We start from the raw sequence: 13,491 nt of genomic DNA, 5'->3' as shown, positions 1-13,491 counted from the left end.
TTAATAAAAGTTATTACCTCACCCACCTTGTCTCGCAGGTATTGTCATTGCTAGCTTATTACAAACAAGACAAAGCAGCCTGATGTCTGATGGATGCTCTTTTGCAATCCACTGACTGATAGAGACCATGCCCAACAATGGGAGATCCTAGGTACACATTGGAGAGAAGAAGAATGAGATAAGCTTGTAAACTGCCTATTCTTTTCGGATGTCATTTCTAGTTAATTACAGTCACTTGCGCTGGGTATTCTCTGCAATCATCAGGCGTATCCCTGGGCTCTGTTAGCCTGATGGACACTTTCCAGTCACCAACTTTTCAGATGCAAATGACGTGCTCCTGTCAAGTGTCTTCATGCAAAGCAACCCCCAGTATCCCCACTTTGCCAGTAGCCAGAAAAAGAGCAAGAAGGGCTTGTTTTACAATCCACCTCCAGGATGCAACAAGATACTGCTCATGGCCCTCCAGGGAACAACTGCCAGGGGAGAGAGCACTCACTCTCATGCCACCCGTCGGGCATTAAGGCCTCGATCCAAAGCCTGTACAAATTGGAAAAATCATCATTCCTGTATTTTTCCACTAGGATCTTCACTGATAGTAAATGATGACTATGGAAACAGCATCAGTTCATTGCCAGGACACGTCTGTGGTTGACTCATGTACCTCTGGTCAGAACTTCTCCTTAAACTCTTATTTTCAGCTCCCCAAATACTTGGGGTTTTCCACTGGGCCGTTTATCTGTGCAAAGTTTATCTATTCAAAGTTCATAGGCCTCAAGCGTTATGCTAACTTTCTGAAGCTAATATCTTTCAGGATATAGGCTTGTAGGTTTCTTGCATTACTGCTGGATATAATTCAAAGCAGAATACAATGCAAAGCAGTAAATATAATAAAGGCAAACTAGCCCACTGGGCTACAATAGCAGTGAATATTAACAATGGCAAACTAGCCAACTGGGCTACACTGGACAACATATACAACACCACATACTGAATATATCACCACACAGGAGCACAGCAGTGAATAGCTTATGTGGGGCAATGGGGCCAGTGAAGGGCTTAAGTGCAGCCCACAGAGTCTGAGGGAGCCCATGGCTGCCCTCTTTAGTATGAAGATGAAGCCCCTTTAGGCTACTGTTCCCAGCTCCCATCATGCAGCATAGCTGGGCTGCTTGAATTCGTATTCAACACTGTATGCTGGGATCTGTAGTCCCCGAGGGCCGCGCCTCCCTACTAAAGACAAGCATGGATGCAATCTCTTTATTTCCAGCAAATTACATGCAAACTTGGGGCTGCTGACAAGTTGCCAATGGGTCCCTTCGTTGGACACAGTTACAGAGCCCTAGTGTCAAGACTAAAAGTGGGGAAAGCCATCAGCAACTTCTTGCCTCCAACAGGCAAGTGTGGGAGAAAGCTCAGTGATTCAGCAGCATCTGAAGTCACTGGAGTTTAGTCTAGTTGTAGACCAGTGTGACTAAGATCAGAGTCTGTCCCTGTGTTACCCATATAAATGTGACATACCAAGATGTGCACATGCACTACGTAGACTTGCAGTGCGACCACCCAGGGATTACAGTGAACCTGGAAACTCCATTCATGTAGCAAAGCAGAATAATAGCAATACTCCCTTGCACTGCTGTTGTATCTTGAGTCCAAGAATCCCAAAGCACGTTAGGAACATGAATGAGTTCAGCCCCACACCAGTCCTGTGACGGAGTAGGCAGACAGAAAGTCCTGAATAGTTTAGTTGTGCAATCGGCAATTCTGCTTATAGCAAAACTTAGAACGAAGTTCTGTGCAGAAATATGACTCCTCTACAGGAGGGTTTCACTGTATAGAAAAAGTTCTGCACAGTGTATGGACCGTCCTCTGCCTATATCTGAGCAACCCTCCTGCCTTCTGTTGACCTCAGTGGGGTTATAGCTGTGTAACCCAAGGTGATATCCATCTCTTTTTCCCCACATGGAACAGGGGCGATGTATACAAACACCCACGCCAGAATCCAATTTAAAATCCACTTACCAAACGACCCAACTCAACCATAGTGTTAATCCCCATCTTCCATAAAATCTCCCTCTAATCTGATAAAACACCAGGGGGCATGTACTCTTCTGAATGGGCACCTACAATCCCCATCAATATTAAGAGTAATTATGAACAGCTATTAAGAGGAGGTCTAGATTGGGGCATGTGTGAGTGTTTAGGCCATTTATCTATCTCTGGAGCATGTGCAGCATGCTCATCACCCTTTTCTCCTCCAAAGAGTTTCAGCCCAGATTTGAGTTCTGGGGAAGACTGAACAGGGGAGTCTTATTTTAGTGTAACTGTTTTGCCCAGCAGCCCTCAATTCTGGTCCATTCTCTGAGCTGCGTGTCCTGTGTTTGCATGCATTTGATGGTCCTATTCCACTTACACTTCTTTACACCTTCCAACTCAGCCCCAAATTTCATGGTTACAAAATGAGATTCCATCAAATGGGGTGATTCCCCTGAGCCAGGGCTAAGGAGAGGAACATGAATGGGTCATAATGGAGGTGACCATCCCCCTGTCTCTCCAAGGGACCAATTCAATGCCAGGTGAAGTCAATGGGAGTCTTTCTGTGGTCTCCTGCAGGTATTGAACTGCCGCCCCAAAAAGGGTAGTACAGGAAGTCCCTGGATTGAATGGACATGAAGAACAAATTCCTCTCTCATCCAGGAAGAGAGATGCCCTTCTGAGGTAAGGTTTCAGGCTGCAGTAGTGCCAATGGGAATCCCCAAATTGAACTGAGCCTGGAGACTGGAATCCCCCCTACCCAAAAACACACACTGCAGGCGGGGACCAGCATCCACTGGGGAAGTTGTACACCCCAGGGAAGACTAATATGCGCAAAGTGTGGTTCCAAGGAGAACATTAGTCTCCAGTGCTCCCATTTCCCAAACCACTAAGTCAAACTTAGCATTAAAGTAAAGAACAGAGCAGGGAGTTTCCCCTGTTGAATCTGAGCTTTCGACACCTTCCTGGATGGTTCACGATAAGCTTCCATAATGCCTGTAATGATCCGGGTGTTGGGGACACTGAGGCAAAGGTCTAAGGAGCAAAAGTGGTGTTTCTACACCGCATTAGAAAGCAGCATGGTTGCAACTGAGTGGAGTCCCACCCTGAGTAACTGAACAGAGCAGAGTGCAGCGATCCTTCCTAGAGAGATCTGGGCTCAGCATTTATTGAAAAAAGGAACCAAGGATCTTCTAATTGTCCAACAATCTGCCCTAGCGACTACACCCAGATGCTCAAGTGGTGTAAATCAGCATCTCTGTCTCCAATGAAATCAATGGACTGATGCAGATTTACACCAGCTGAGGATCTGGCCCTTTAAGGATTGTTGCCTAAAAACACACATACATTGCACAAAATAGCCCCAAAAAACTTTGCTAGACCGAGCCCCTCTCCTTCAGCTGAGACACATACAAACTCTCCAAGCCAAAAGGAAAACTCAGCAGGTTCAGGTAAATATCACAGTACGGTCATGTTTAGCTATTTTAACTATGTGCTTCTGGAAAAGCCATCAGTAAGCTCAGCTCTGCCTTGCTGATATTGTTGTTTGGGGTTTATTTATTTTCCCTGCTTCCAAGATGCTCTGTCTGCTTCAGAGCCCTGTTAATGAATAGGTTCAACTGATTTACATATACGTGTGCACAAATATACCACAACGGAACAATATTCTTCTCGTCATGAAGCGGATACATTTCCCTCTGTGGAAGAAACAGCCCATGGAGTTTGGAATTAGCCAAATCAAATTGCCATGGTGGAAGATCAATGGGCTGAGCTCCATGGAACAAAGAATCCTGCCTCTCTGCCTTTGCTAGGCAGGTACAGACTTACCTTATGAGGTTCTGTAAGCCTTGTTTGCTGGAATTCCTCCTCAGGATCGCACTGGTCATTGTGGAAGAGGCTGATCTCAGGGCAGGCTCACAGATCCTGGCTGCTAAACCTCCTTTCCCTACTTTTTTTTAATTTTCCTTTTTTAAAAAAAATAAATAAAAATAATCCTCTCCCTCTCTCTCTCTTCAGGAAGTTCTGCAGCTGGTTTCCTTTTGTTTCTCTAAGCCCCCCCTGTTCAGCCCCCCTCTTGTCTCCTCCACCTCTACCTCCTCCACAGCCTAGTGGAAATGTCAGAGAAAAATCTTTCAGAGAGCAGCTTTGTAGTCCGAGGCAAAGCAGGGTCCCCTCCCTGCTCCCATCTGACTGCTGAGTGAGCTCAATGCAAAGCTTAAACCTCTCCTTTGCTCTAAAGGCTATTCTTCTTCTCTTTGGCTATCTGTTTCTATCTCTCCTCTCTTACACTCCTTCTGGTTTATGCTTCGTTGTTTCTCATCTTTTTCTCTCCTTCTGTTCCCCCTCCCCCACTCCTCATTTTCCTTCTCTTTTTCTTCCCTTTCCGATCTGTTTCTTTCTGCATTAACTAATTGCATAAATTAGGAACAAAAGCCACTCAGGGACACAAAACCTGATTAGGGGAAAGATAGCAGAGGACAGATTTACAACTCTGGAGCCAGATCTTGAGCTCACGTAAATCAGCAGCAATCCATTAAAATCAATGGCGCAACTCCAGTTTGCACCAGCTGAGAATTTGACCCATAGCCTCCATAGTCTAAATCTACTCTTAAAAATTAATTGCAAGTCTCAGCAACTTGCAAAGGGGTTGCAACACTTTGTGGTTAAAAATGCTGTATCAAAGAATGAAGTGCAATATGATCCCGTTTGCATCAGGCTGATTCAGAGTACTGCATCTGAGGAGACAATGCAGGACTAGTGGACAGAGCACTGGCCTGGGATTCAGGACAACTAGGTTCTGTTCCCATCTCTACTGCTGACTTGCTGGGTGAGCTTGGGTCAATCACTTCCACTCTCTGTGCCTCAGTTTCTCCATCCACAAAATGGGAGTGATGAGACTGGCCTCCTTCATAAAGTGCTTTGCAATCTACTGAAAAGTGCTGAATCAGAGTTAGGTGTCATTATTATGATGTCAACTGGGTGGTCTTGGATAGGGCTCTGGACTATGCCTCGGAACCTGACGTGCATTCTACTTCTGGCTCTGCCCCATCCCGCCGAGTAATGTTGGACAAGTTACTGTGCCTCTGTTTCCCCTCCCACCCTGAGTCAGTCTTGTCCGTTTAGATTGTCAGCTCAGTGGGGCAGGAAGTTTGTGTACAGTCCTTTAGTTGGGGGCATTGATGTGCCACTATAATACAAAGAAGAAGAGAGGACTGTGTCTGTGGGAGCATAGGCTTAGCAACCAATAACGACTAAGATCTAATCCCATCTTTGATATTCACTTGTTGGGCGATAGTGGGCAGGTCAAGTAACCTCTCTACCTCAGTTTCCCTATCCGTGGAAAGGGAATATCAACCCCACCTCTCTAAAAGGTGTATTGTGAGAATTATAAAGTGTCCTTATTATCAGGACCAACATGGTTTGAGATTTTTTACTTGCCACTCTCAGTGCATCTCCTAAAATGTGCGTATGTTTTCTTCAGATGAGTAATGCTGGACTATTTACTGTAGCTCGGTTATTTGAAATGAGGATGGCTGATAACTGCCCACGTAATAAATGAAGAAATATTAGTAAAGAGAAACTGCACTGAAATAAGTACAGATGGGTATTAAATGTTTTAAAAAACCCACCACTTTAAAAATGGGTTTCTTTGTTAAGTTTTTATGTATTTACCAAACAGCCCATAAATGATGAGAAATAATAAAAGCAGCTAAGCACAGTGGTTGCTCTTGCACTAGGGTCACGGATGGACTATGTGCTGGAGTATATTTATTTTACACTTCTAAATTCTGTGAGGCTAGGTGGAACTAGGAGAGCAATCAGCAAAGGTCTCTAATATTCAAAAAGATAAAGGCCCTGCCCCTGCAAGCATGTATACGTGTGTTCGGCTTTAAGCAGACTCACTCCCACTGACTTCATTGGGACTGCTCACAGACTTAAAGTTAAGCACATGTCCAAGCATTTGCAGGCTCAGAGCCTATGGTCTTTTGAAGTCACTGGCCAAATGCCCAATGGCTTCCTGCAAGATGGAGGGGTGATGAGAGGGCCTGATCCAGCAAACTTTCATTGATTTCAATGAGGCAGGGTCCAGCTCTTTGTATGGGGCTGACCATCCAGATGGTACCATTCTAGGGTTTTTATAAGGGACTGGTGGTGAATGCGGGCCAAGACAAAGGGGTGATGAAGCTAACAACTATGGCATGGCCGGAACAACTGCTGTTAAATGAAATCACAGCTCTTATTATAGCCAGAGATGCCACACAATCCGTAGCAAACTCAGGAGGGGCAGAGAGGAATGCGAAAGACTTGGGTTTGATAACTATGGGGAGGCTGGGAGCACATGCTTGCCATGGGAGGTGGACGTGGGCTCACCAGGAGACATATGAGGCCAGATCCTCACTTGGTGTAAACTGGCACAGAGACATTTGCTTCAGTGGAGCTATGCTGATTTACACCAGCTGAGGACTGGGTCCAGAGACAATTATCTTGCCCGCATCCCTCCACTCAATAAACACCAGTGCCTGGTGGCAAAGAAGCCAAAGAAACAGCCCACTGTTAAATATATAAGAGTTTTCAAACCAAAACTTTTAGCCTAGAGGAGGAGGTAGAGTCCAGTGGTGCTAAAATCCTGCACCGTAGTCAATTCTGCATAGAAGCTAGAAGTGGGTGCCCTTCTATAAACAACCCCCTTCCCCGTAAGAGCTCATGTCCTCAGGTAGTGCAGAAGCCTAAATGCAGTGGAGGATGTGGGTGTTTGCTTGCTGTATGGCAGATGGATTTCCTGAGCCAGCAGGGCATCTAGGATCAAGGAGAAGTCGGTCGGATTAGCTGTCTTAAGGGAAGTGGGGCAGGGGTGAAAGGTGGGAGGGGAGATAAGATCTTTGGAATGAACTGAGGAGGGTGACTCAGAGTAACTGGAGGGTGGGGGCAGAATACACCGTGATATGCAAAGGGGGTGGGGGAGTTACACTTCCCATTGCATTACACAGGGTACGGGAATTCCCAGGTATCACTCCCTGATTGCAAATTCCCCAGGCTGGTGTGATGGGTTTGGGATGCTCCTCCTAAAGTGAAGATTAATCAACATCCCTTCCCTTTCATCTCTGTCAGAGAATGCAGGGAGATCAGGTGGGAGGAACACACGTGTCCAGCAGTGGGAGGGTCACACAGGACCCCACCGAGGGCCAGGGGAGTGCTTCTGTTTAAAAGCCTGCATCTCCCAGACCCGTCTCTCCAGTGAGCGAAAGGAAAATGCTAGTGATTGCACTTGGGGATGATCCATTCCTCTTGACTTAATTCAACTGAGGACACTGCAACTTTATTTTAAAAATTAAAAAAAAAAATCACAAAAGTTATGAGCAAGGGGGATCCCTATCTTACCCCCTCACAGCTCGACATGGTTAGCTAGCCAGAGGCAATTGTGCAGGGGAAGCCCTCAGCCCCACTCTGTGTAGGATAGGCGGTTTCTCTCCCCCCCAACCACCACCACCACGGCTCAAGATGGAGCATAGCTGCTTCAACATGCTTTATACTTCCATTCAAAGGCAGCTAGGGCTTAGCATCAGCCGTGGTCCCATCTGCCCAGCTCCTACAGCACTGCCCACATAAACCTCAGGGTGCCATTCTAGAAACAGCAGTGATGCTGCGGTAAGAAAAAGACACCAACCAAAAAAAAAGACGATTCGTTTTCCTGCTGGAGTTTAACAAAAAATCAGTCAAAGAAATCCCTGCAGCGGTGTGGCACATTTAGCACAAGACAAGACAGGGACAATAACGCAGGGCAGTTTGCTAGTGCCTAGCATGCGTCCTCTAAGCCAGAGGCTCATAAAGAACTTTCCAGCAACAGACAAAAAGGGAAGGCTTTAAAGGTGAGTGGGATGGGGCGGAAATGACTCAGTTCTGTTGCCCTGGGATGGAGGGAGGGAGTCCCAGAGAGATAGGGCTGCACCAGTTCTCATTAATGACACAATCGCTCTGCTATGTAGCCCGGGTTGCAAAATCATTTTGGAGGCTAAAGTATGTCTAGCAAAAAACAAGACTATAGCAAAGAAATGCAACCAGAGTGATTTGCTCTAGCACCGTTGCAATCAAAGGTCCCAGTCCAGGACCTTGCTGGGCATGAGCATGTAATCTGGCCACCTAGGATCCCAATGTTTTAGGGGCACCTCCAGCCCAGCTGCCCTGCCCTGCTGTGCACCAACACAGTTTCTGGAGATCTGTTGCTTTAAGTACACCCCACACACCACTGTCTGAGAGGGCTGACACCCCCCTGGGCAGATTCTGGCTGCCTGACCCCCTAGCACAGCTTTTGGCAGGGGGGGCTGCCCCTTTAAGTGTGCTCCCTCTGCACCCGTAGCCAGGAGCCACTCCCCCAATACAGCTCCAGCCAGAACAGTAAAATGTCTAGTGCCAGTTCAGGGCCCAGTCCTTGAAGATCCTGAGCACCCTCAACTCCCAGAGATGGGAGCAGAGGGTGCTCAGCACCTGACAGGATCAGCCCCAGCATTTGTGGAATGTGCCTGTTCACGGTGTTGGGATGCCAAACCCGCTGCGATCATTCGCCCTCTGCCCCGCCTTTCCACTGACTTCAGCAGGCCTTGGATCAGGCCCCAGCATTGTGGAGCATGGGAGTGACCTGGATTTTTAAGCATGAGTGGAATTATTGATGGAGCAGCACGGGCTGCTTCAGAATGACTAGAAAACATGGGGATGAATTGAAAGGCACTTCACTTAGATGGAGGGGGAGGAAGCCACCTTTGTGTTTCCCCACAGTCTGAGGCAGCTGGCCCTGTCCAAGCTCTGGTTTCACTTAGAGCAGTCTGGAGGCTGCTCTAGCATATGTTCTACTTCTCACAGCCCCTTGCAAGAGCACAAAATGCCCATTGTTCAAATACACTCAGCTACACCCCTTTTCTGTCCCTCCAGGAGGGGTGGGAGTGTGGCCAGGATAGGGCTGCTCTACTCCAGCAGAGGTTCTCCTTTACATAGACCATATTTCATGTCCTTTAAGACCCCCTTACACCACAAGAGAAGCATAAAGGATCTTGGGCGCTTTGGAGAATCGGGCCCTAGAACTTTAATTTTTTCAGATTAGCCCATTTGCTGTGTTCCCTCAAGTCCCTGGAAGACGTGTCCTGGGCATCTTTTTTTCCTCCCCATGGCTCCTTTTTAGAAGCTCTTCATGCTTGTTTCCCCTCTTCACTGACTACACTGAGTCCATTTCCACAGGAACTCTGGATAAAGAAATTGCACCCTAACTGCATCTTCAGCGAGACCCTTGGTCACCTTCAACCTGTGCCTGGTGGTTCTTGTGTTAGCTGCCAGCTTGAATAGTCCAGTCGCAGTGATTCTCTTGGTGCCCTTTGCCGATTTCCTACACATCGGTAATGCCCATTGGCACACCTCCACATGCCCTAACCACCAGGTAAGGCACCCCAACGTGACAGGTTACTCTCAGGAGATCTCGCAGTAAGAAGGGGTGAGTGCACACCCCATGTCATTACTCTCTCTGTAATATTCCCGCATGGCCACTCTGCCTCTCAAAAGGGTCATTTACATACCATCCAGCCAGTGAACCATTACATTGGAAGCTTCAGCAAAATTGGTGTTGAGAGCCCTGGTGTTGATGATATGGCAGGGAGGTGCCCTGTTTCCTAGCTGGTACAATCCTTCATACACCACCATCTTCATGTTCTACTCTTCCCATCACTACCCCTTCCCCCCCCCCCCCCCATGGACCCACATTTCTCAGAAAGTCTGACAGAAGTAGGTCTTTTGGGATTATCTTTACAGCATTTGTCCTTCATCTTCAAACCCTGGCTCAATGAGAAGGGACGTGTTAACTGGAATGCCAGTCTAATGGAGATGTAATTAACCAATGGTGGGTGTGCTCTAGCCTGTGAAAGAAATGTTACTTACTGATGTGTGGGATCCCAATTAATATATCCCATCTCATTTTGCTGAAGCTTGAAGATCGGCAGTCAGCCACGTTAAAGGTAATCCCAGTGAAACAGGGGCTTTAACAGTCTCAAATATCTTTCAAGGAGGAGCAGCCACTTATAGACACGTTGAATACACAATCAGGATTCTAGGACAGGATGGCTCATTTTGTGGGATTATACCAAGCTATTACGATTTTCAGGGTTTAATCCTGTAAGAAAGAAAGGAAGAGCCAGCAGATGGTCCCTTCTCTCCCTTAAGGGGCTGACAAGGTGTTGAGTTTTCTGTCGCTCATTAGCAACTCCCTACTCGCTGGTTTAGGAGCAGCGCTGCCAGGCCCCGAAAAAAGGCCCAGGTGCAGACTGATGGCTCTAATGAGAGCTTCTATAACTCCAGGTGGGTGTGAACGTGTGTGAGATGAGGGTGGTCTGCTGGTTAAAGCAGACGGTGGCCAATTGGATAAAACAGATAATTGGGAGTCAGGAAATCTGAGTTGTGTTCATGACTCCACTACATACTTGCTGGTTGGGGCAAGTCTGTACCTCAGTTTCCTCCAGTGAAAAATGGAAACAAAATTACTTACCTGCATGATAAGCATGTTAGGTGGCTTAATTCATAAATGTTTCTATAGCCTTGCCAGATCCTCGGATGGCAAGGGCTATAGACGTGCAAAACGTTCTCATCAAGAGGCAAGGGAGTTACAGGGAGAGGAGAATCTGTGGTTGTCCTCAGGATTGCCCCTGGAAGCAGAGCACTCCCGCTGGGCAAAACCCACCTCCCCTTCCACAGCCTGAGAGGCAAAACAGTTTGTTTAGGATCACAGTGACAGACTGCTAGGAACAGCAGGTGTTTCACAGCATCCCAGGAGAGGATGCCTCGCTTAGGAGAGTCAAAGACGAGAGCAGAGAGGGAAGGAAAGAGGACAAGGGGGAGAGAGACTGAGAGAAAGATACTGAAAAGACAAAAAAAAGTGGGCAAGGGAGAGAGTTGGTGAGACCACTGTTATTCATATAACAGGAGCCCCAGCCGGGATCAGGGCACCCTTGTGCTAGGTGCTGTACAAGCATGTAATAAGAGACACGTCTTGTACCAGTGATCTTAAAGATTAAGATTGACACATTATTTGACAAGCAGGGGACTAAGGCAGAGAGGCAGTTGCCCAAGGTGACACAGGAAGCCTATAGCAGAGCTGGGAACTGAACCTAGATGGTCTGAGCTTCTGTCCACTGCCTCAACCACAAAAGCATCTTCCTCTCTAGAGTCCCTTAATCACAGGATCTGGGGCTTGGAAACGGCTTCTGGGGGTATCTCTCAGGCCTGCAAGGCAGCTGGAAAAGTCTCAGGATCTGTAGCACCTGCAGGTGGCCTGGCCATGGGTGGTACAAGCATGAGAGGGATGATAACCAGTAGAGAAAAGGGAGAGAGAGGTGGTGCCTAGGTCAACCACAAAGAAGGCAGCCCTTAGACCACACCCCAGACAGTGTTCATTTAGACTGACATGTTCAAAGCTGCCCTAAGGGATTGGACATGCCATTTCCAATCAAATAAACAGGAACTGGGCACCCAAATCCCCTGGGCAGTTCTGCAAACCATCCTCAGCCTTAAACATGAGATGCACTCCTTATTTTTCCGATTACAGAAATATGAACATGTATTTGATGTCCAATATTTTTCCAGCTGGCAAAGAAACGAGGCTATTTTGTGGTGGAGGGGGTGGTGTATAGGCAATCAGAGAAGAAACCTTCAGCCTTTTCCACTCTCCATCATAGGCAGGACTGGGTGCAATCCGCCACGCCCCTGCTTTGCCGAATGGCATTTGTGCAACATACGCAAGTGTCCACTGAGACCAACATGTTCAACTCAATTGTGAGCTCATCCATATTTGAACCAAAATCTCCGGCTGATATTACAGCCCGGGGAGTTAAACTCTGTCATGGTACTGAAATCTTCCCCTCCATTTTTTTCCCCCCTGCTTAGGTTGGTCAGTAGGAAAACCAGGGACGAAGCTCCAGTGCTGGTTATTTTGGCTGGGATGGTGAATCATAGACTGGAAGGCTAAGGGACCATTATGATTATCTAGTTCAGTCGTTCTCAGCCGGGGGTACATGTACCCCTGGAGGTATGCAGAGGTCTTCCAGGGGGTACATCATCTCATCTAGATATTTGCCTAGTTTTACAACAGGCTACATAAAAAGCACTAGCGAAGTCAGTACAAACTAAAATTTCATACAATGACTTGTTTATACTGCTTTATATACTATACACTGAAATGTAAGTACAATATTTATTTTACAATTATATGGTAAAATGAGAAAGTCAGCAATTTTTCACTAACAGTGTGCTCTGACACTTTTGTATTTTTATGTCTGGTTTTGTAAGCAAGTAGTTTTTAAATGAGGTGAAACTTGGGGGTACGCAAGACAAATCAGTCTCCTGACAGGGGTATGGTAGTCTGGAAAGGTTGAGAGTAGGGATGTAAATATTGTTTAAAAAGTTAACGGTTTAAACAATTAAAATTATATCATTTAATCGGTTAACCGATTAAAGGGAGAGGGGCTGGGGGGGCTCCGGCCGGCCAGCCGTCATGGCTGGGGGGGGGCTCCGGTCAGCCGTCATGACTGGGGTTGCTCCAGCCGGCCAATGCGGCTGAGGCTGGGGTTGGCAGGCCGGCGCAGCTGGGGCTGCTCCAGCCACTGCAGCTGGTGCTGGTGTTGGCTGGCCGACCTGGGGCTGGGGGCAGCGTGCTGGGTGGCCCGGGGCTGGGGGCTGCGGGCCGGCCAACATAGTGGGCTGGATCCTTAGCTGGTTAAACCAGCACCATGCCACTGAAGTCAATAAAGCTACTTCAGTTTACACCAGCTGTGGAGCTGATCCGTTCTAAGTACCCATCTTTAGAACAGAGATGTCTCTGCTGTATGCCCACAGTCCCGTTACTGCTGAGTCAGTGAGGGTGTTATCCCCAGTCCCAACTCCTCGGCCGAGGAAGGCTAGCTCATTGCAGTAAGTAAAAGACCTTGATTTAATATTTAGCAGCCCAGGGTCATCACCCACTTTTCCTACGAGGGAGGGGGCTGCCAGCCGTCCTGCCCCTACTTTGCACTGAATGAAATCCCCAGTGAGTCTGGAGTGGGCCTGCCCCTTGTGAGAGAGACAACTCAGACTGCTGAAGCCCAGGATTAAGGCACTCAGGCGGCTGCCTCGCACATCTGGTGTGTATTAAGACGGATTGACTGGCAAAGAAAATACACTGCGATTCCAAGCAAGAATGGTTAACCCATTCATTGCTAGGTCACCACAGGCACGCATTCCTGTAGCAGTTTTCAGTGGAACATCAGGCAGTGGGAGGATACGCTTTGGCTAAGGTCCTGGGCTAGGACTCAGGAGATAGAAGTTCAATTCTCAGCTATGCTACAGGCTTCCAAAGTGACCTTGATTAAAGTCTTTGTGTCTCAGTTCCCCATCTGGGAAAAAGGGGATCATGCTTCTTCTCTCCCTGGCATATTTCGGTTCTATACTATTTGG

The 13,491-nt window shown here is 47.4% G+C and overlaps 1 protein-coding gene across 6 annotated transcripts in view; it reads right to left on the bottom strand.

The window, feature by feature from the left end:
- Positions 1 to 13,491, bottom strand: part of LSP1 (lymphocyte specific protein 1) — an 83,065-nt gene that overhangs the window by 58,633 nt on the left and 10,941 nt on the right. Inside the window, exon 1 of one of the 6 annotated variants that reach the window (XM_027825417.3) lies at positions 3,859 to 4,655. The exons of 3 other annotated variants lie outside the window; for them this stretch is intronic. In XM_027825417.3, coding sequence (XP_027681218.2) covers positions 3,859 to 3,917 — 59 coding nt within the window. In that variant the 5' untranslated portion in view covers positions 3,918 to 4,655. Of the gene's footprint in view, positions 1 to 3,858; positions 4,656 to 13,491 lie in introns of those variants that run through there. 2 more of the 6 variants (XM_043548223.1, XM_043548221.1) reach the window with 2 other exon arrangements.

Source organism: Chelonia mydas, chromosome 6, assembly GCF_015237465.2.
Source record: "Chelonia mydas isolate rCheMyd1 chromosome 6, rCheMyd1.pri.v2, whole genome shotgun sequence".
Lineage (NCBI taxonomy): Eukaryota > Metazoa > Chordata > Testudines > Cheloniidae > Chelonia > Chelonia mydas.
This window is presented reverse-complemented; position numbering and strand designations above follow the sequence as displayed.